A 21,068-nucleotide genomic window follows, 5' to 3' on the forward strand; every position below is an offset into this window, starting at 1 on the left:
CCCCTGTGACGTCACGCCGCGCAGCCAATCCCGGAGGGAAGAGCAAAACTGCCGGCTTTCAAATCCTCCGCCTCCCCCGCCCACCCCTCCCCCATCGTCCCCGGCGGCGGCGTGAGGGCTTCGGCCGGCGCCGCTCGATCGCCTCCCCCGGCAGCCAGCGGCGGACGGCGGTGCCGGATCCTTCGCGGAGGTGAGGGGAGGCGACAACCGCCGCCGTTGGTGGCCGGGGGAGGATGGGGGTGAGCGTGGGGTGAGGCGATCCCGAGACTTACATCTCCTCCGTTTCCCCCCCCCCCCCCCACCCCGCGGCCGCCCCGGCTGCTCGCGCGGGGGGAGTACGAAGGGAACGCCTCGCGGCGCTCCCACGCGCGCCCCTCCCACGCGGAGGCGAGGGTACCCCCTCGTGGATGCAGGTTACGCGTGCCCGGCCGCGGGACGCCACTCCACGCCCCCCCCCCCTCCCCGCTCTCCCCAGGCGTCACGACGTGGGCCGCCCGCGCGTGGGGCGGGAAAGGGGCATCGGCGGCGTCTCCCGGAGCGGCCGGGCCCGTTACGTGGGGCCGGGGGCGGGTCACGTCACGGGTGCCGCCGCGGAGAGCAGGTGGCCGGCGCCGGGCAGCTTCCCCCGGGGGGAGAGAAGAGAAGAGAAGAGAGGAGCCCTGAGCCGCCACCGGGGGCAAACCGCGCCGGGAGGCTGTCGGGCACTGGCCGGAGGGGGTAACCGCGGGCTGTCACCCAGCGCTCCCGGGTACCGGGCCCTCCGTGTCCGGGAGAGCAGAGCAGGCTCCTCCTTAGGATAGCACAGCAGGTAGCCGGTGTGCTGTCTGTTAGCGTGGGCAAACCGATTGTAAATAAAGCGTTCCACTTTTTTTGACCGTCAGGAAGCGTATAGCTTCATACGGCCTTTACGTAATAAGGAAATCTCTCTTCAGGTGTTTCCAGATCTTGTTTTTATTTGCCAAGCGTACTAACTCTTCAATTTTATTTTTTTTTAAAGCTTTCCCTGCAGAAGAACTAGCAGTGAAGAGTTCTGTTCTCTGGTAGGTTGACAATTGGGTGCGGCTGGCATGTTTGCAATAAAGCATGCTTCAGGATGTGATGATGAAGTCGTATGTTGAAATTAGGAAGCAGCCTGTGTGTGAGGTGAAGAAAGTAAAAGGGGATTTAAGGGAAAGAGACGCAAAGGGAGTGAGTACACTTGTAGAGTATAGAAGAGCATGGTAGTAGAACAGAACTCATTTTTTAAACAGTAGAGTGATGAGGTATTTAAAAGTAAAGTTAATAGTTGAATTAGGTGAACAGACTGACTTGGATCCTAACTTTTGTTCCTGCCTAGTAAAGCCTTCATGGGTTGGAGGATGTCCTCTCTCCCTTCCTTTGGTGTTGGATTGGCAGAGGTTGGGAATGTCCATCGGTCTGATGCCTGTGTGGCCGGGTAGGCGTGGAGGAAGTTATGTGAGCATCTTTCTACTGGCAGCACCTGCTTGAGAGGACAGTGCTTCTAAGCACTGGTTGTGTGTAGCCTTTTATCCCGGCGGAGGTGCCGGGATACAAAACATGCTCCGTTTATCCTGCTGGATGAATGGAGGCCAGTTACTTCATGCAGTGATTGATATTCATTAAATAATGGTATGCAGATGCTACTAGGCACGGTTAGGTTCGAACTTGTGCCTCAAGGCAAAATGTTTGCTAATCTATCATCAGCGTAAGATCATCCTGTTTAATGTGTGTGATAAATCTGTGTGGAACATCCAAAAGGAAAGAGAACCCATAAACCTGAGAGTTTGTATGCAATGCACGATGTTTTCAGCAACTGGATGGTTCTAGAACTGTGCTGACAAAAGCACTACTGGGGATATCACTGAAAAGGAAAAACAGTTGTGCTCATTCTGGCTTGCTTTAGAGAACAGGGGAAATGTGCAGTGATTGAAGGGTGGGGTTTGGGGGGAGAGGAATGTTACATTTTAATTTTAAAAGTGTTGTGCAAAGAGTAATGTCTTAATGTGGCCTTAATCCATAGTTTTAGCTACTGGTTATTTATGAAGTGTAACAACTCCATCAAAACCTGAGTCTTGTCAGTATTGGAAGAATCAACACTATCTGACCGAGTGGCTCTGGAATATGAATCTAGCCTGGCTGTCATAAGTGAGCTATAAGGAAAACACTACTGATACTGAAAACTCAATTAGATATCTCAGGAACAGAAACCACATTAGTGTTCAAATAAATACGATTATTCATGCAGATTATGTGTTGTAGTTTTCTTTTTTTATGTTGACAGTTTCTTTTAATTGACAGCTCTTAACATTTGGAAAAGCAGAAGAATGGCATCAGAAGACATCGCTAAGCTTGCGGAGTCACTTGCCAAAACCAAAGTGGGCGGTGGACAGTTGAGCTTCAAAGGCCAGAGCCTTAAGCTCAATACAGCTGAAGATGGTAAGAGAAAATACCCTTGCATTTGGGAGGTGTCTCTGAAATTCTAAAGTCTTGCAGTAAACCTCCTGCTAATCCTGCATGGCCAAATTGTCATAATATTAGCTGTGATGGAAGGGTCTTTCAGCTATAGCTGCTTCTGATAGAGACATTTCCTTCCCTTCTTGTACCCTGCTTTGACCTGCTACACTGGCAACGCTACAGCTGGCGGAATTGGGGTTTGGCTTTCTGGTGTGGGATTCTTGTTTTCTTGCTGTTCTCTCCAAGTGCTTTTGACAGTCACTGTGCCTTAGAGGTCAGTGCTCCTTGTAAAATGAGTAAGCAAGTGCGTGATGGCAGTTGGAACAAGTAGATGCTTCAAAGACCTGCACAGAGGAATGGGCTGATATGTTAGGCTGCTGCAATAGTCCAGTTTCTTCCCAAATTCTGATCAATTGAGTAGACTCTTCTTGGATTTTTTTTTTCTGTAGTATCTCTCCTGCTGGTGTATGTGTGTTTCCCAATTACAAATGCCTTGCAGTAGCTGCTAATGTAGTAAATATCTGGAGAATATGTATATATTCTTAGAGCAACATTTCTGCCACATCAAGAAACAGCATGTTCTTCAGAGAAGTTATCTACTAGTGTGTACCATTTTTACTGATTCCAAAGGTGATGCTTTTTTTTTATATGGCATTTTAGTAGTGCAAAGCCACTGAACTATGGGGAAAGGGAATGATAACAAGTGTCCAGTGACAGAGAGAGTCTGCAGCCTGCTCCTGTGTCTTACATAGGATTACTCTAGAGTTAAATTGTTCCACTGCGACATGTTTGCTAAACAGGCATCTACTTTTGGCAGTCAGTGGGAACTTTCCCCTGTTGCTGTGGCACCAATTCCCATCGACTTTAAGCTTAGTCCTTGCATCTTTGTAGGCATGTGCACTCTAGCTCCTAAACCATGTGCTGAATGGCAGAGGAATCTTACTTAGGAAGTAAGGAAACTTACTTTTGCAAATAAGAGGATGGCTATCAGAGAGTAGAACTAGAAATAAGTTATGAAAAGGCAGGGTGGGGAATGGAGCAAGTTCTCTCTAGTAACCTGACACTTTAGCTTGGTTCCCAGTGCTGTTTCAGGATTCTTTCAGATAATGTTCAGCTGTTTTTGTTAAGGGTAGAGTTGAGCAAATATTGCTGCATCAGAGTGTTACTGTGGTACCTAAGATGATACTTAAAAGGCCAACGAGATTGTCTACTTTTTGCAGCTGAAGAAGTGATCAAGCAAATTGAGGAATTTGATGGCCTGGAAGCATTGCGCCTGGAAGGCAACACAGTGGGTGTGGAGGCAGCAAAGGTCATCGCCAAAGCCTTGGAGAAGAAATCGGAGCTCAAGGTGAGATCTTCAAATGGGTGATGGTGAAGAAGTAGTATTGTAGAAATACTGGACGCCTATCTATGCTCTTCCTGCGGTAGCCTGCCTTGAGTTAGCCCTACAGCTTGCTTGGTGGTTCTTCCAGTAGGAAGAACAACCATATGGAAATATGACAGAACTTTGGGGATTTTGGGATAGTGGGAACACTTTCTGCATTCTTAACTGTTCCTGTTCAGAAGGCTTCCAATCTTAAAGCTGGGAAGCTGTGCAAGGAAGAGCCTGTCTGCAGGGGCAGCATCTGTAAACAAAGAACTGTGGCAACAAAACTTAAGTTTTAATGGAAAAGTGGGGTCATATCTTCTGAAGAATGAGTCTTCTGAGTATACCTGAATAGGGAAGAAAGAATGGAGGAAATGCACCAGGTTCTTCCATGTCCAAGCTATGTTTCCCTGCTGCTGTTCTAGCCTAACGTTAGGAGGATGCTGTGCTGCTAGGGACATTGTCCTTAGCAGGAGAGGTGTATGAGACATTGATTCATATTAATCACCCAAGAGTGGCTTTTCAAGCAAGTCCAGATTGTTCAGCTCCATACCTTAGTAAAATCTGCATTCCTAATGTATCCTTCAGTTTCCTACTGCTTTTTCCTGTGGTAGTTTTCTCAGTAGAAAAGAATTCCAGCTTGAATGCAGGCAAGACAGAATTCTTGTATAGTGTTATTTACAATGTGTATTTCAGTGGCTTTATGTCCTTGCGAGTGAAGTAATTATAACGTTAGTTCTTGTAGCTCTTTAGTACAATCAAATGACAAGCCCAAGGGAAGGCAGACAGTATTAAGCTGTCCCCAGTGATGTAATGCAAATTGTATGTGTAAACCTCTGTACAACTCTGTTGTCCTAAATATTTTTAATGGTTTCTATCTGTATGTTTCTTATTTTAGAGGTGTCATTGGAGTGACATGTTCACAGGGAGACTAAGGTCTGAGATCCCTCCTGCTTTGGTAAGTACAAGCTAGAACTGAGACCTCTTACTAATATAACTTCTTTTCTCACCTGTCATGCTTTTTGTGGGAGTATGCTTTTTAGCACAGAGCTGATCTTTCTCTATGCTTTTCACACTAAGTGTCTCAGAATAGGTGAGTGATTCTTTTTTGCTTGTTCTGTATGAGGTGGAGAAGAGTTGATAAAAGGCCAAATGCAAGTCTATGCTAGTGAAGAAACCTGTCGCTGGGGATAACATCTTCATGATGGGAACTAAACTTTCTAAAGAAAAGCATATGGCCATCTCTTCCAAGAGCATTACAGAGCTCCCCACCTCCTTGAGTCCTGTGAAGCAAGAACACAAACTCAACAGAATGAAAAAAAAAAAATTCTATTGGAAGTGTAAGGGGGGAAACTCACTTTGAAAAATGTGTGTTTGACCTGAAGGGATAGAATAACTTCTTGGTAACTGCCTTATGGTTATCTTTAGCTTAATTTGCACAACTTCTTCTCTGGCTTTAGCTGTAAAGCTTTACTTCCCCATGCAGCTTTGCAGAATGTCTTCAAAGTGGAGATTTTTTGCAGTATTACCAGCTCACCTAGCCACTGCAGTGATGCTGTCACTAGAAGTCAATCCCCTCCCTCCCACCCACTGCCATCTGTTCTCTTACAGATCTCTTTGGGGGATGCACTCATCACTGCTGGAGCCCAGCTGGTGGAGCTGGACCTGAGTGACAATGCCTTTGGGCCAGACGGTGTGCGTGGCTTTGAGGCACTGCTCAAGAGCCCTGCGTGCTACACCCTACAGGAACTCAAGCTCAATAACTGTGGCATGGGCATCGGTGGTGGGAAGGTAAGGGTTGTCCCCTTGTTGGGATTGAGATCAGAACTAGGACTTGGCTTCAGACTGCCCTACACAGAATTGCAGCATGGTTGAGGTTGGAAGGGATCTTTGGTGATCATATAATTAAACTCTCCTGTTCAAGGCAACTAGAGCAGGTTGTTCAGGGTTGTGTCTAGTCAGGCTTTGAATATCTCAAAGGATGGAGACTTCACAGGCTCTCTGGATAATCTATCTCAGCGTTTAACAACCTTCACAGTAAAACGTGGAGGTTCTGTGTATTTAAATGGGATTTTCTCTGCATTGGTTTGTGCTCATTTGTGTCTGGCTCTGCCTTCTTTACATCTTCTCCCTCTGCCCTCACCTTGGTATTCTGACTGTTCTTACACACAGATGAGATCTCCCCAGAGCCTTCTCTTCTCCAGCGTGAAAAATCCCAGCTCTCAGTGCTCTCCCAGTATGGAGAATTCTCCAATTCCTTAATCATCCTTGAGACCTTTTGCTAGACTCACCTCTATGTCCGTGTAGGAGCCCAGTACTGGACACAGCACTCAGATGCAGGCACGTGTTGCTAGATTATAGTCAACTTCTCACCCACGAGGAGCCCCAGGATTTTCTCTGCCAAGCTATATTGCCTTCACTTGAACCCCAGCTTATGCTGGTACATGGTGTTATTCCTCCCCATTTGTAGAACTTTGCATTTCGCTTTAAACTTAATGAGATTCCTGTTGGCCCGTTTCTCCATTCTCAAGATCCCTTCCCTCTAGATGTTTTCAGGTATAAATTCTGAAATATGAAAAGCTCATCTGTTTTTCCAGGTTAGGAAAACAGTTCTATCCTAAACATTAGATTCCATGTCAAGAGAGCTAGTAGCCTTGGATTTGAGAGAACAGTATTCCCAAGCCTAGCACTGAAGGATGCCTGTTGGATGAAGCGGAAAACCAGGACTAACTGTCATTATCACTAAGACCCTATATGTTTGCCTGATTAAGAATCAGATGTTCTTAATGGGGTCAATGTGTTCTAGTGTTGCAAGATTATAATTTCTTGCCTAAGACTGTAGCGTGCAAGTGTTGTTGTTACAGGCAGTTTTATTGTATACCCTATGGTAGAAACAAGTGCGTTTCAGCAGCGACCAAAGTATTTCTTGGAAGCTGGATACACAAAACACATTTGGATTCCTTCAGAACGAGATGCTGAGATAGTATAAACTGCTTGTTTTATCTCTAGATATTGGCAGCTGCTCTGAAAGAGTGTCACAGGAAATCAAGTGCCCAGGGCAAGCCTCTTGCTTTGAAAATATTTGTGGCTGGCAGAAATCGTCTGGAGAATGATGGTGCCACTGCCCTGGCTGAAGCCTTTGGGGTAAGTAACAAACTAAAGCTGCTTGACAGCAAATTGGAGCACGATGTGCTTAAGTGCTAATGTTGAAGATAATGCACGCAGTTGCAATGTTGTTTGCTGCTGAAACTGAAGTCTTCGACAAGTGCGATTAGAATTGATGACTGAATGTTTATGTGACTTAAGCTTCCAAACACATGACTAGTGGCTGTGTGAAGTAGTTACCTAAGGGAGAAATAGGCATCTCCTCAGTAGTTTAATAGTAGTCCTATTGGTTCTCCTGCCTCTGTGCTAATGGAGGTTATCTGGCACTGGGGTAGGTGTACCAGCTGACCTCTTGAGTGCTTCTCTACCTAGTTGTTCAATCATCTGGCAAAAGCAACCTAATGTTTTCGCTAGGATCATCCCGTGAGCACTCTAAATGGTCCCTAGCCTTCTCTAGCTGTCCCTGGCCAACTTGCACTTTTGTTGGAGGAAAAGAATTCACTGTGGTTGGGGCCACCTACTTTCCTTTTTTCTTCCTCCGCTGCCGCTAAAAGCGACTTCTGAATTATAATGGATATTTTCAGGTATATTAACAATGATATTGCAGGTTATAGGTTGCTCTTTTTTGTAAAGAGCTGTCTGAGTGTGATTTTGACTAATCAGCAATCATGGCAAAAATAAGATTTCTTAAATACTTGAGAGGCACATAACAAAGTGATTCATGAGGAATTGAGACTGAAAGGCACTACCAAAATGGGATTAATTACTCTGTTTTGTGACATGCTGATTAGTCCATCAATAGCGTTCATACTAATTTTCTTAGGAGTTTGCTTCCACAGTCAGGGCAGAATGTAGACCTTAATTTAAAAAATATTCTATCCAGTGATGTTGCTTGATATGTTTCAGGGTTACTGAACCACAGATGTAGAACCTCTTGTTTTAAGGTATCCTAGAGCAGACACACTGGGAGGATGCTACCTGTGACCCTTAGAATCAGGGACTTTATATTAATCTGACACTTGCCATGAGCCTGCAATTTCACTTAGATATGTGACATAATTGCTGGTAAATAGTGCTATGTAGAAGAGCTAACTGAGTTTTGAGTTGGAGGAAAACAATTCTAAGCAAATGGAGCGGAGCACTATAGTCTTGAGTTGAAGTATGTCTCCTAACAGCTTTTTTCATTTGCATCCTTTCCCAGATCATTGGGACTCTAGAAGAGGTCCATATGCCACAGAATGGAATCAACCATCCTGGCATCACAGCACTGGCCCAGGCCTTTGCTCTCAACCCACTCCTTAAGGTTATAAACTTGAATGACAACACCTTTACAGAGAAAGGAGCCATGGCCATGGCAGAGGTGAGTTGTTCTAAGCAGTTGCTTTGGGCTTGTTTTCTGCCTCCCAGTCATTTTGAATATAGTTAGTGTTAACACCTCTGGGTTGGTGGAGCCACATACTGCACTGCAGTAGGAAAGATGACCTTCCAGGATTGATAGGACATTCATTTACTTGCATGTCTGTACTTTCAAATTTGTGCTCTCTTGCAGACTCTGAAGGCGCTTCGACAGATTGAAGTGATCAACTTTGGAGACTGCCTGGTGCGTTCAAAGGGTGCTGTTGCTATTGCTGATGCTGTTAAAGAAGGGCTTCATAAATTGAAGGTAATTGTTTTCCTGCTGTTCAGCTTTTAATCTGTTTTGAAAATGCCTTGTTTCCCTTTTCCTGGTTTTCTGTACATTCTCCTACTGATTATTTTAAATTGGGATTCACTTGAGTGCAGGCTCTGCGCTCACAACTGAAAAGCAATAAGCTGTATTGTAGATCAGTGGCATCGTGACATCCAGCTAAGACCATTCTACATGGATGTGTACTAATGATCTGTTTAGACTCCACTTGATGTTTTTGAAGCTGTTGGTTCAGCTCAGTGAGTGCTATCTGAGAAATCTGATAATGGAAGTATCTGATTTTAGAACCTCTGAGGGTCATGAGCAGAAATGAGATGTTCCTCTTCATGAACAACTTGTAGTCTCTTCAGCATTTCAGAGTTCATACAATTACTGCATTTTCTTTGTTAGGGCATGTATCAAAGGTCCAAATATTTTTAGGTTTTTTGCAATCCCACAGCCTCCTACATCAGTATTTGCACTGGACTTGCATTTGACAAATTCTAGACAGGCCTAAGTCCAGTTGGTAATGTAAGTAAACTAGGACCTCTAGAAATACCTGTCATGGGTCACAGCTGTGCTGGGACAGATGCTGAGCACGTAATTCCTCGTCTTACAAGCTTAGACTCAAAGACAAGAATTCAGCTGAGTGCTAATACTTATTTGTGTATATGAACCTGGTACAGAAAGAAGTGGATGCTTTGTGGTATGAGATCCTTTCCTCAGGCTTCTGTTGGTTCTGGTGGAACTTATGTCTGAATCTCCCAGGAAGACTTAAGTAAGGATTCTAATGGGGGTATTGAGAAGAACAGCTAGAAGTTACATCCTTTTTTCTAGAGCAGAAGTGGTTAAGGGAAGGGCAGCATGAAGCAATCATAGCTGATTCATTCTGTTCAAGAACTGCTTCCCTTTTGCTGTTAATAATAAATCTCTTCTCAGGAAAGGATTGATTGACTATGTGGAATGGTGGGGGATGGTGTCTGGCTGTTGAATAACTTTACTCTTACTGTCTGTGCTGTTTCTCTGCTAGCTGTGTTTGTCACAAGTAGTACCAGTCATAGTTTGTATTTTGAAGGCCTTAACCTGCAACATAAATGTTCAAAAGCAAGTGTGCAGTCCATTTAGCATAGTAGCTACCCTTCTTCAGTAAGACTTACTGGTGTGTGAATTCTGGAACGCTCGTGACTCTTAAGTGAAGCTCTCCATGCAGCTGACTGCTAAGGACTGAAATGTCTGCTACCTTTTAGGTGACAGTCAGAATGGTCTGGTCTCTGTGGCTATTCTAGTAAAGTCGTTACCTTCAGTAGTCTTGCTCTTAACAGTAGTATGTTTCAAAACATACTTTTAGGTATATGAAGTAGGAGTATGTGTCAGGTTTTATTTCCAATTAAAAATACTTTTTTTGCTAAGAGCCTTTTCAAATGAGATTTTCTAGAACACTTGTGAGCACATGAAGCTTATGGAGATGATAGATGTTGCAGAGATAGGAATTCTGCAAATAAATGTTCTTCTGCTTCTTAGGAACTGAATTTGTCCTTCTGTGAGATCAAACGAGATGCTGCTCTGACTGTTGCTGAAGCTATTGAAGATAAGGCAGAGTTGGAGAAGCTGGATCTCAATGGTATGTAAGCTTGCTAGATCAACGTATGTCTATTCTGATCCCAACTAGAAACTGCTAGGAAGAATGTTAACAGCATCAGATGTTCTAGTCTTGCAATTGTCAGCATTTAAAAAATGGTACTCTGAGTAGCTGAATTTGGATGACCTCGGAACAGGAAGCAGTTATATCCTGAAAGTTTTCTTAGGCCATGAACTGAGTTAATTGTTAAATATAAGCACTTTGGTACATCTCATAAGGTGGAAAGATTAAACTGATACCTGTACCTGTTTTCAGTAAAACATTTTTAATTGTTCATTGCGATCTTGGATATTTCATATTTGCAAACAGAAACCTCTGAACCCATCTGTGCAAAAGAGTGGGAGATCTTTGACGGGTTCATACCTTGGGTACCTGTTCATACCTTGGGTCACTGCATTTCAGTGGTACTGTGCCATATGTCCTTGTTTGAGAATCACTGAGAGCAAGAGCTGTTTAAGAACTAGTAGAAAGACACTCTGAAAAATTAACGGTTGGAGACAAACCAACCCTCTATGTAATGCTGCTGAAATTTGTTTAACAACTGTTTGATTCTGATAACTGAAGGCAGCATTGCTGCCTCTAAGGTGGTGTGTAGAAATAATTGATAACTGTTCAATTTGAGAAATAAGAGATAGACAAGAATCTATAGCAAAATCCTCAAGAGCAAACTTGTGTGCATCTGTTAAGTCTACTCCTTCCCCTATCAACCTAGGTAACTGTCTGGGAGAAGAGGGATGTGAGCAACTCCAAGAGATCCTTGAAGGCTTCAGTATGGCAGCTGTGCTGGGATCTTTGAGGTAAGCAGGGTACCAGAGTTTAAATCAGAATTTTTCCAACCATTTTTCATCAACACTTTCATTCACCCATCTCTTTTAAAATAAGAACTGTAACATTGCAGATGGATGTTGGTTTCAGTGTGCAGTGTGGAACACCATTTGGAGATTCCATAAGCAGGATAAGCCTAGTGTCTTGTTTTCATCGATGGACTTATCTTAGTGTTAGTTATTGATTGCATTCCTCATTCTTTGCTTGCTGTTGTCAACTGAGTGTCATCTGTTGTAGATGGAGATGCACTTCTTGCAGTAAGACTTGAGGGGAGGCTGCTTCTTGGTTCTTGAAAAAAGTTTTGAGTTCCAGTGTACAGGAATCGCAAGTGTATAATTAATGTCACATGTAACACTCAAACTTTAGTGATGATGAAGGGGAGGAGGAGGAGGATGAAGAAGAGGAGGAGGAGGATGAAGATGAAGAGGAGGAGGAAGAAGAGGAGGAAGAACAGCAGCAGCTGAAAGAGAAAGGACAGGGAGAACAGGAGTCACTGACTCCGAAGAAGATAATCGAGTCACAGGTAAGCTTACTTCCAGATGCACTCCTGTTCCTTCAGCTGGAGGAGAGTAAAGGAGGAAATGAGATCTGGAGTCAGTCTGAACTTGGAGTACTGGCAGGCGTTCACATTCCTGCGTGGGCTGGCACGTAACAGTCGGGGAGATAACATGCAGGAAATGAAGAAAATGGATGACTTGGAAACATGTTTTGTTGAAGGGTGCATGTGCATGGAGGGAAAGCCTGAGTAGTGGTTGTAACAAACATGGGTAGAAAAAAATCTTCTCGTGTCCAGAAAATGGTGGGAACCTTGTATGTGTAATGCCATGCAGTCGTGTTAACATATTCTGGCTATTCCAGTTCTGGGCTCATTCCAGCCTCAAATAGTTTTCAAATAGAACAAATCCTGACCTGATGGACCTGTCCTTATGTCCTTGCTGCTGAACCAATTTATTTACTTCCAAGAGTAAATTTGAGATGGATTCTGCCTGTTTCAGGAATCAACTCCAGTGGCATCTCCTCCTGTGGACATTGCCACCTTCCTTGCTTTCCCATCACCAGAGAAGCTGCTACGACTAGGACCAAAGTGCTCAGGGCTGATAGCTCAGCAGGTAGGTGAGCCAGTGGTCTTCTGTGGCTGATTATCTCTCAGAATCATTTAATTCCCAGAGGTGATAACTTTATCTTGAGACCTAAATTTACATCTTCTCCCCAATGATCCCAAGGAACTTTGTGGAAGCAGATGATGCAGTTAAGGTTTAGGCTGGCACTAGAGCTTCTATATAGAGTAACTTTGTTTCACAGTGCCGTTTATGCCTTGTGTTATGGCCAAGGCAAAATCGATGTCAGTCAGCTGAAGGGTGTAATTCTTGTCACAGCCCTAGCAGAGACCCATTTTCTGTAGCTGGTGAGTAGTGAACTGAATGACCACTGATTTTTTTTTTTATACTTTTTTCCTCTTTTTTTGTCTTTCAGACAGATACATCTGATGTAGAGGAAGTAGTTACAACTCTTCTAAGGATATCATCAGTCTTCAAAGATGAAGCCCCAGTGAAAACAGCAGTGCATGAAACAACAGGTAACTGGGCCTTTCTTCACTTTGTGGTGTGACGTGCTTCAGTGTCAAGGACACCAGTGCGATCACAGGAAGGCCCCTGTGGGTCAGGGCATTGGACCGTTTTGTTCCTGGCAGCAGGAAACCCCAGATAACATGCCAAGCTGTGCCATGCTGCTGTGTGGAGTGAAAGTAGAGATTCATTCTGAACTTATCTTGTGCTTCCAGAATATTGGTCCTGAGGGAGCCCAGAAAGCAGCTGACCAAGTTTTCTCATTGTGTTCTCATTCCTTTTGGTTTCATATAAAAGGTGAATTCTTGCTGGTCCTCAAAATTTTAAGACTCTAACTCTTGTTGTTCTCTTCATCCAATCATACTTATATGCATGTATGCACATAGCATGCACGCTCAAATGCATTGAGTAGAGCATTTTGTGATGCATAGGAATGAAGTCAAATTACATCTGAAGCTTGGCCCTGTGTGAATTCTGGGATTTTTTGCTTTTTTTTGTTGGTGGTTTGGGTTGGTGTTTTCCTTGTACCTAAGTACTAGGTTTTATCTGTCTCTGTGTTTGAGAGGTTATACCTAGTCCTCACGGAAACAACTGGAATCTTAGCAGATATTACCTCCCAAAACTCCTTTAACAGCTGATATTCCCTGAGGTCCTGTATGATCAATTTTGATCTTAAAATCTGTAACAGCTTCCCTTTCTGTATTGCTTAATATGATGCATTTATTTCTTTTTAGATGCCTTGATGAGAAAAGCCTTCACTTCTGCCACATTTAATTCAGATGCGTTCATCACAAGTCTCTTGATCCACATGGGACTACTTAAGGTGAGGAAGTAGGAAAGAGTTAAGTTACGGTCTGTTTAGGCTGTGGAAGACCAGACTGGCTGGGTTTTGGGTAATTACGTTGCCATGGAAGCAGCTGGGTGCCTGTGCATGCCTGATGCCCAAGGACAATGGAAGTCTGCGGGTCCAGCAGAAATTGCAGATTGCAAGGTTGCATTAGGATGAAGGAGGTGTCAGCTCTCTGTACCTCTTCTGCTTAATGTGCTCTGCATTCTTGGTCATTCCCTAAAGGTAGGGAGGGTCAGGTAAGGAAATAGTGCTGCTGCTGGACTATGGTGTCTATAAAAAGCCATGTCCAGGAGTCTAATCTACAATTTTGTTAGTTAATGTGGCCCTTTCAGGCATCTTTTAGTAGCATGGCTCAAAAACATATATCCAACTACTTGTGCTAGATCAGTCACATTCAACTTCATGCTTTGGAGTACCTTTGCCAAATACTAGTGTTAAATATGCAGCTACAAGGAATAAACTTTCTTGCAAGAAAAAATGGAGGTTCAGTAGGAAATACATGAATTGCATTAGAATAGCTGTAGCTTTACTTTCAGTGAGACAACTGGGGAGAGGTTTTGTCTGTAAACTTAAGAAGCACCTTTACCTACTTCTGCTGCAAGGGTTAATGTTTCTCACTGCATCAGCCAAGCATGGAAACTCAGACCAAGACAATTCTAAACCACAGAACAGCCATAATCTGTTATAGCAACCTGCTCGTAATTTATGGATTTCTTTCTGGTAATATCCAGCTTGGGGTACAGACAGCTGTTGACATGCTTGGATACATCTTGATTTCCTAAAAATCAGTTAAGTCTTTCCCTGTGTTCATTGGACATTGGACCAATGCTGAGCTTCTGACTTCTCAGGCAGGTCAACAGAACCCGAGATGACTTTTGTTCTGCAGAACACTTGTTTTGGGGACTACTGCCTACCTCTTGCCCATACAGAAAATAGCAAATATGCATGAGGCACAAAGCACAGATTTGTGCTCCAGAAGAACTTTCAGGCCAGGAAGTGGCATTGATAATAAAGCCCTTGAGGATCAGTCAGCTGATTGTAATCTGTGATGTAGAGGGCTGTTGATGAATTAGGCATATGTGGAGAGTGAGCAGCTTCCACCATTTTTTGTTCCCACATAGCTGGAAGCACATGAGCAACAGATATTCTTAGCACCATGAACTCCAAGATCATACAGCTAGGAACACAGGTCTAGATCCTGTCTACAGAATGAAGGGCTTTAGTTGAAATGACAGTGGAGAAATAAATGAAAACAATGAAGAGTTGGGACATGCAGGTTAGCACCATGTTAGGAGCAAAAATGCATCATGTAAGCAGGGAAATAACTATTAGCTTTATCTTGCACATAATTTTGAGACCTGTTGTGGGAATACTGCATCAAGTTCTGGAGGAAGCCTGCCAAAGAACTGGAGATAGTATAAAATGAGCTACAGAATAATACAAGAAAAAAAAATGTATAATTAAGGTAACTGAATTCTTTATCAGTTGAAGTCTGGTGGAATTCCTTAGAAGAACACTTTGACACAGGCCCTCTGAGGAGATTTGGCTGTTTCACTTCATTACTTCCATTTCCCTATTACTACTGCTGTCAATTGATAAGTGCTAGAATGTTCTTGATGCTGCTTTATTTCAGATACTGGTGCTGGGAGGCTATGGAATTGGCTACTTTTGTACCAGCTTTCTCTCCTACAATGTATGAGAGCACTTCATTCAACAGAGAATTCATTGCCTCTGAGAACTACAGTGGATTAGATAAAATACTGATTGTCTGATGTCTGACTTCATCTTTTTGTCCTTTTTTCAGAGTGAAGAGAAGATCAAAGCTGTTCCAAGCCTCCATGGTATTCTTATGACCTTGAACCATATGGTCCAGCAGGATTACTTCCCTAAATCCCTGGCCCCAGTTCTCTCAGCTTTTGTCACAAAGTGAGTATTGTATTTGCCATGCAGTCTTCTCCATGGGAGCTAGTGAAACTGTTTGAGACTTAATAGCTACATGCAAGCTGTTCAAGTCTGTTAAAAGTCCACTAAATATCTGTTCTGAAATTAAGGATTAATAGTTTAATGGGCTTCTACTTTTATTTTGCTTAGTCCAGTATGCAAAGTCTAGAGTAAAAAAGTCTTGATCCTAAAGAAGAAATAGCGGAAAGTTGGCTTTGCAACTACCTGGCTCTGAAGCAGAGACTGCTAATGCCAGTCACAGAATAGGTGTTTTGAGCTTAAGGAAACCTGCTGGGTTTCTAGCAGCTGCTTGAGTGAACTATGAGTACACTGGATCTAACTGTGCCCTCCAAATCATCGTTCTGAGCATGAGGGTCAGCAGAGCTCTCCTGAATTGTCACGCTGTGTAACACTGAACAGCAGCAGATCAAAACACAGAGACTGAATTTGTTTCTAAATGAAACTTCCTACTGTGACAGCAACAAGGTTAGTGATTTTTTTCTCTGAGAAGTAAATTTGGAGTGTGAGTGTTGAAGAAGCTGCTTCTACTGCCTGCCTCTATTTAATGTTACTTCTAGTATAGGTATAGAATCAACGCCTGCACCCACTAGCTTCAGTTTCTTTAATATCTTAAAGCATAGTAAATGCAATAGCTGTGGAAGCCGTATCTCTCCTGGATTAAATCAGTGTGAACTTCAGCATTGATGAGAGTTGGGGGAAAAAACCAAACCACCAAATAGACCTCTCTTCAAGAGAGGAAGAATTAAATATTACTCTTCAGCAGTCAAGAGGAGAAACAGTCCAAAATTGTCACTTTAGGCAAAACCAGCAAAGGTCTGAAATCCATGTGGAGCTTGGTGGCTGTTTGGCTCAGCATGGACCACGTGTCACATAGGGTGAGAGCAGCTTTTTAACAGGTTCCAGAATGAGGCTTAAGCCTTCATGGTTTTCATGGTGTGGGCAATATGCAGATGCCTAGGATCTCTTGCTGGTGAAAGGCAGAGGCATCAAATACTCGTGGTCAGTACGAAACACGGGCGATAGGGATACAGTCAAATACTGGCAGTCGGTCTTGTCTTAGTTCTACTGGGATTGGAAGCAGGCCAGTTGTGATAGGGGAGAAGAATTTTTCCAAGCGTTGGTGTGGCTGAAGCTGTCAAAGCTGATGTGTAGCAGTGGTATGTGTCCAGCAACCAGCCACGCTAAGGTCAGTTTTGGAAAATAAAACTATGGAACTAGCTTGTTTACCCATGTGCAAATGTAGTGGAACGGTTTGTTTGCAGTCTCCTCTCTTTGGCTTGATCAGACTAAGAATTAGGCAGTTACAAGCCAATGACCATCGGCTTTACCAACTGAACTAAAATACCTCTGACTCAATCATTATAGGTTTAAGCAAGAAGTGTCAGGACTTGCCATGTGAAGTTGTCCAGACAGATCACTAGATTTCCACTGTTTCTTGCACTTCTGCCTGTGCCGGTGATCTTCCTTGTTGATCAAGTAGATATGTACAGCATAAGGATCCAACACTAGCCCTAGAGTAAAAGGGTGAAGAAAATGATGGCTTACTTCATCAGGCACTAGTTATGCAGAGACCCAGCTTGATCAAAACAAGTACCACTTAGTGTTTGTCAGCCTCAGCCCTCCAAACAGAGGATTTAAATCACTTGAAGCTGGGAATATAGAAAAGGGGACTTTTGGTTCAGTACGTTTGATCCTTCTAATTGCTTCTGTCAAGTTCCAGTTCCTAGAGTAGCCTCATAACTCAACTTGACATGTCCTTCTAAACAACTTTGCTCACAAAAGACACTTGTCCCCCTCTCCCTGTGTGGGATTCCCCAGGCTGCAGGCCTGCAAAATACCATTAAATGTTTTTAATCTGTAGGTGATGCTGTATGTGACAAAATAAGAGTAAAATTCTGGTCTTAATGAATCCATCAACAAAAATTCCATTGAATCCATAGCCAGCATTTCACTACAACTACAAGAGAAGAAAGTCTCTTTCAGAAAAAGTGTGAGATTGTTCAGAGGTCCTCTATAAATTGTACGAGAGCCAAGAGCCTCTTGCAGTAGAAGGCAGATCTGCCTGCCAGCCTTCAGTATGTAAGGGTGCTAATGCCAAGCCTGCAGAGTGTCCCCAGTGCTGTGAAATTCTTGGAGCTGAAGCTTTCTCTAATTTGCAAACCCTTCTGTTGCAAGGTGTGATATTATCATAGGGAAACCTGTCCTGTGCAGCATAATGAAGTCAACACTACATACAAAGAATATAGCTTTGTGTTTTATAAATTCATGTATTTCTTAAAGTGCTTCCCCTAAGGGAATAAGGATAACAGCTATTAGATCCTTTACAGTTGCCTGGAGAGAACAAAAGCAGTTCAAGAACCACGGAGCCCAATTAAAACAGCTTCTCGATTAACCTACACCCCTGGTCTTTCCTTGGAATTCAGTCAGAACAAAATCGCATCCTAACCTTAAATCAAACCTCTAACTGGTTAATCCAGTAATCTGCAGAGCTCATTTGGGCTTTGTTTCTGCAACAAATCTACTTCCAGTCTGTCAAACGCATGAGTCCTTCATTTGCAGCAGACTGGTATACATTTTTGTGATATTTTCTAAGTTTTTCCTTTAGGATTGCAGTTAGCTCTTGTAGCTGCCTAGGCTAGAGCTCTGCTGCCTTTTGCTGCAAGAGGCTTCTGGAGTAGTCATTCTTCTTTCTTTTGTGACAATTTGTGGTGATGTAGGTAGTGTTGCCCATTCAAAAATAATAAAATCATGGATATGGACTGTAAGCAGCATCCATCTTACTCTGCTGCTGTCAGTTCTTATTTTCTTTTTTTGGACACAAGAGGGTGCTGTGAATCCACGCGTGCTTTTCCATAGTTCAGGTGGAAACACTGAAAGAATGTGGATGGATGTCTGCTGCTTGTGACTTGCTGGAGGTGGTGGTGTTTGGGCTTTGGGGTTGTTTTTTTGGGGGGGGGGGGGGGGGATATAAGGGTTGGATTTTTTTGTTTGGGGTTTTTTTGGTTGGTTGTCTTTTTTGCTGCTCTTTGCTGCAGGATTGGATTGTGTCACTGGTCTCTTTCCACAGTCTGTAGCACAGAGTGGCAGACAGTTTAACTCCACAGCAAGAAAGAAGGAGGTTCTTAATGTTAGAGGAGGCTTGGTGTTAGGAGTGGAGGCAGTGATCAACATCAGCAGTTCAGGTTGTCTATTTCCAAAAATGGGGAGCTGCCTCGTCAAAATCAGCCTGCTCATTGCAAACAGGGCTGGGTCTTCCAAAGATGACAACTGAAATACCTCACCCAGCCACTTTGAAGATAAACTGCAAGTTGTAATTGTGTCCTGTTTGGTGTGGGGTATTGAATGGCTCTTGAGGGGATAAAAGGGGTTAGCTCTTCTCCAGGATGTGGTTCTGTTAAACCGTAACATACATGGAGCCCTATACCAAACAACCTCGGCAGCTATTACCCCTGTACTATAAATCCAGAGATTAATTTTTTGCTCCTACCTAGATACTCCCATCTTTATTTCAGTTCCCCCTTCTTTCCCAAATTGAGTAGACCTCACTGCTATTAAGGATATTTTGCTGTGTTGGAATAGGAGAAAAGTAAAATTGATGATTTCCATTCTCAGAACAGTGGAAAACATTGGATTAAAATTCTTTGGAGGAAGTTCCCTAATGGCTGGATACAGACTGTTAAAAGTTTCAGTGATTCTTAACGAATAGCTAGCCTGTGGAAACAGAAATACATGTTACTGGGGGGGGGGTTTGATGGGAAAGTTAGGGAGATTTAGCCCCACATGAACCCCTTGATGTGACTATAGTTCCTTCATGTAGTTTCAGGGAGCAGGTTATTCTGTGTGAGGTAGAGCTCGCTATTGTAATCTCTGTGCCAGGCGCTTTCAGCCGATGGTCTGCAGGTTCTGAGGGCTGTTTGTAAGGCCCCCAGAAAGGTGGCCCAGCAAAGCCAGTCAGGTGTTACTTGACCTCAGGGGGTGAGGAGGACCTCTTTTAAAGGCTTAAGACCAAAGTCACCGTTGGGTCAAAGATAGCAGGTGACTCAATGAGAAAAGATTTGAGTACGAGCAGGCTTGTCTTCTGTGGTTTGGGGCCCTAAATGGTGAATCTATATGGAAAATTCCATTTCTGGGAAGGAAAGGGGTTTCTACCCCCACCCACTTCCTGCTACCCAAACTGAGACACCGGGCTGGAGAGATCAGCAATCTGCTGCTGATATTTGTACCTGTGGAAATAAATGTTCTGATTCTTGGTTGTTGTCTTCCTGACTTGGACTCAGCAACAGGAGAGAGAATTTTTACAGCCAGCTCTGGATGGAAAGCAGTGATCTGTGCAGAGGTCAGGGAATGGTTTCAGAAGAGATGACCAAGGGGAAAAGACATAGACGTTTGGGCATGCAAGCCCAGTGCATTTCAAATAGTGTTTATTTTCTCATTCCAAGTCAGATCCAAAGCAGTTCTTAAATTTACTATTTTAAATATCTCTCCTCTTTCCACAGACCAAACCGTGCTCTTGACTCCTGTTCATTTGCTCGCCACATGCTCTTACAAACCCTCCACCAGCTGTAAGAGAAGAGATGTGCTGCTGTGCCCTTCACTCCTCATGGGACTGTTGTCAGCAGAGAACTCAGAGCTGCATGGTGGGAGAGGATCTCAGAGCCCATACAGACATGCTGTACTCTCTTTTTTTTTTTCTTTTTTCCCCTCCCCCCCTTTTTTTTTTTTGTTCCCATGTAGGAGGTGCGTCCTTCCTTCTGCTTTCATAAGCTTGGACAAATCCTGCTGAATTTTTTTTCTACTTCTCATGAAGTGACTCCCAGGTCTGCAGGGCAGGTGCTTACACTAGAATAAGTCAGTGCTGCTCTGAGCTCTGCATGAATTTAAAAAGAAGAGTTCTCTACTTCGGTCACATTGGCAAGGGTGTGTCAAGACTAACATGGGGCCCAGAACCGCTCTCATCAGGATCAACTGAATTGTGCTTTTTATTTTATTTTATTGGACTATGACTCCTGCCTGATAGCATTCAGCACTGTGCAGGAGGGAGGCTACGCTGCTGCTGCTGCTGCCCCTGCTTCTTCCAGGCCGGGGGAGTGTTTGAACCCCTTCTGCTGCAGCATCAGAGGGGCAAGGTGTGCTCCCCCTTGTTTCTTCTTTCAAGTCCATTTGTCAGTGGCAGTGTGTGGCTGATTTGTATTTTAATATACTACTCCCTTGCTGCTGTGGCTTGGAATATTTGTGTAGTGTGGCTGACCCTGGTGGCCGTTGCTTTAAGGGAGCAAACATATTTTTATTGTAAATTTTTTTTGCCATTGCCTGTGTTGTTCCCTCTTCCTGCCCTTTCCCTGTCCCTTTCCCTTCTCTTCCTAATTAAATAGGCTTGGTTTGGAAATGAATACTATCCATGAAATCCCCGTGGAATAAGTGTTCCCTTTCTCTTCCCTTTGACAAAACACTGAGACTGTGTGCACTGTTCACATGTTTGAAAGCTGAGCACATGTAAGAGCATGAAGAATTAGGACCGTGATGATCGTTCTTGGGTAGGGTTGTGCTTTTCTCTTGCACTGAAGGAGGATTGTCCATGTGCCTACCTCTACCATTCCTGAGCACAGAGGCTCACAGGCTGGTCCTGCTGGCGTTAA

The 21,068-nt window shown here is 43.7% G+C and overlaps 1 protein-coding gene across 2 annotated transcripts; it reads left to right on the forward strand.

Moving 5' to 3' along the window:
* The first annotated feature begins 71 nt into the window (after window positions 1-71).
* On the forward strand, window positions 72-20,822 carry RANGAP1 (Ran GTPase activating protein 1). Of its 2 annotated transcripts, none has more exons than XM_075751648.1 (17): window positions 72-190; window positions 998-1,040; window positions 2,299-2,436; window positions 3,675-3,802; window positions 4,719-4,778; window positions 5,432-5,611; window positions 6,830-6,964; window positions 8,127-8,285; window positions 8,475-8,588; window positions 10,113-10,212; window positions 10,943-11,027; window positions 11,422-11,578; window positions 12,051-12,164; window positions 12,529-12,631; window positions 13,355-13,443; window positions 15,275-15,396; window positions 19,929-20,822. In XM_075751648.1, the coding sequence occupies exons 3-17, from the start codon at window positions 2,325-2,327 to the stop codon at window positions 19,996-19,998; spliced, it is 1,728 nt and encodes a 575-aa protein (XP_075607763.1). In that variant the 5' UTR covers window positions 72-190; window positions 998-1,040; window positions 2,299-2,324; the 3' UTR covers window positions 19,999-20,822. The 2 variants fall into 2 exon arrangements, with proteins under 2 accessions (XP_075607763.1, XP_075607772.1); XM_075751657.1 differs by lacking the exon at window positions 72-190 and adding an exon at window positions 588-808.
* The last annotated feature ends 246 nt before the right edge of the window (window positions 20,823-21,068 follow it).

The sequence above is a fragment of the Balearica regulorum genome, chromosome 1, assembly GCF_011004875.1.
Source record: "Balearica regulorum gibbericeps isolate bBalReg1 chromosome 1, bBalReg1.pri, whole genome shotgun sequence".
Taxonomy (NCBI): domain Eukaryota; kingdom Metazoa; phylum Chordata; class Aves; order Gruiformes; family Gruidae; genus Balearica; species Balearica regulorum.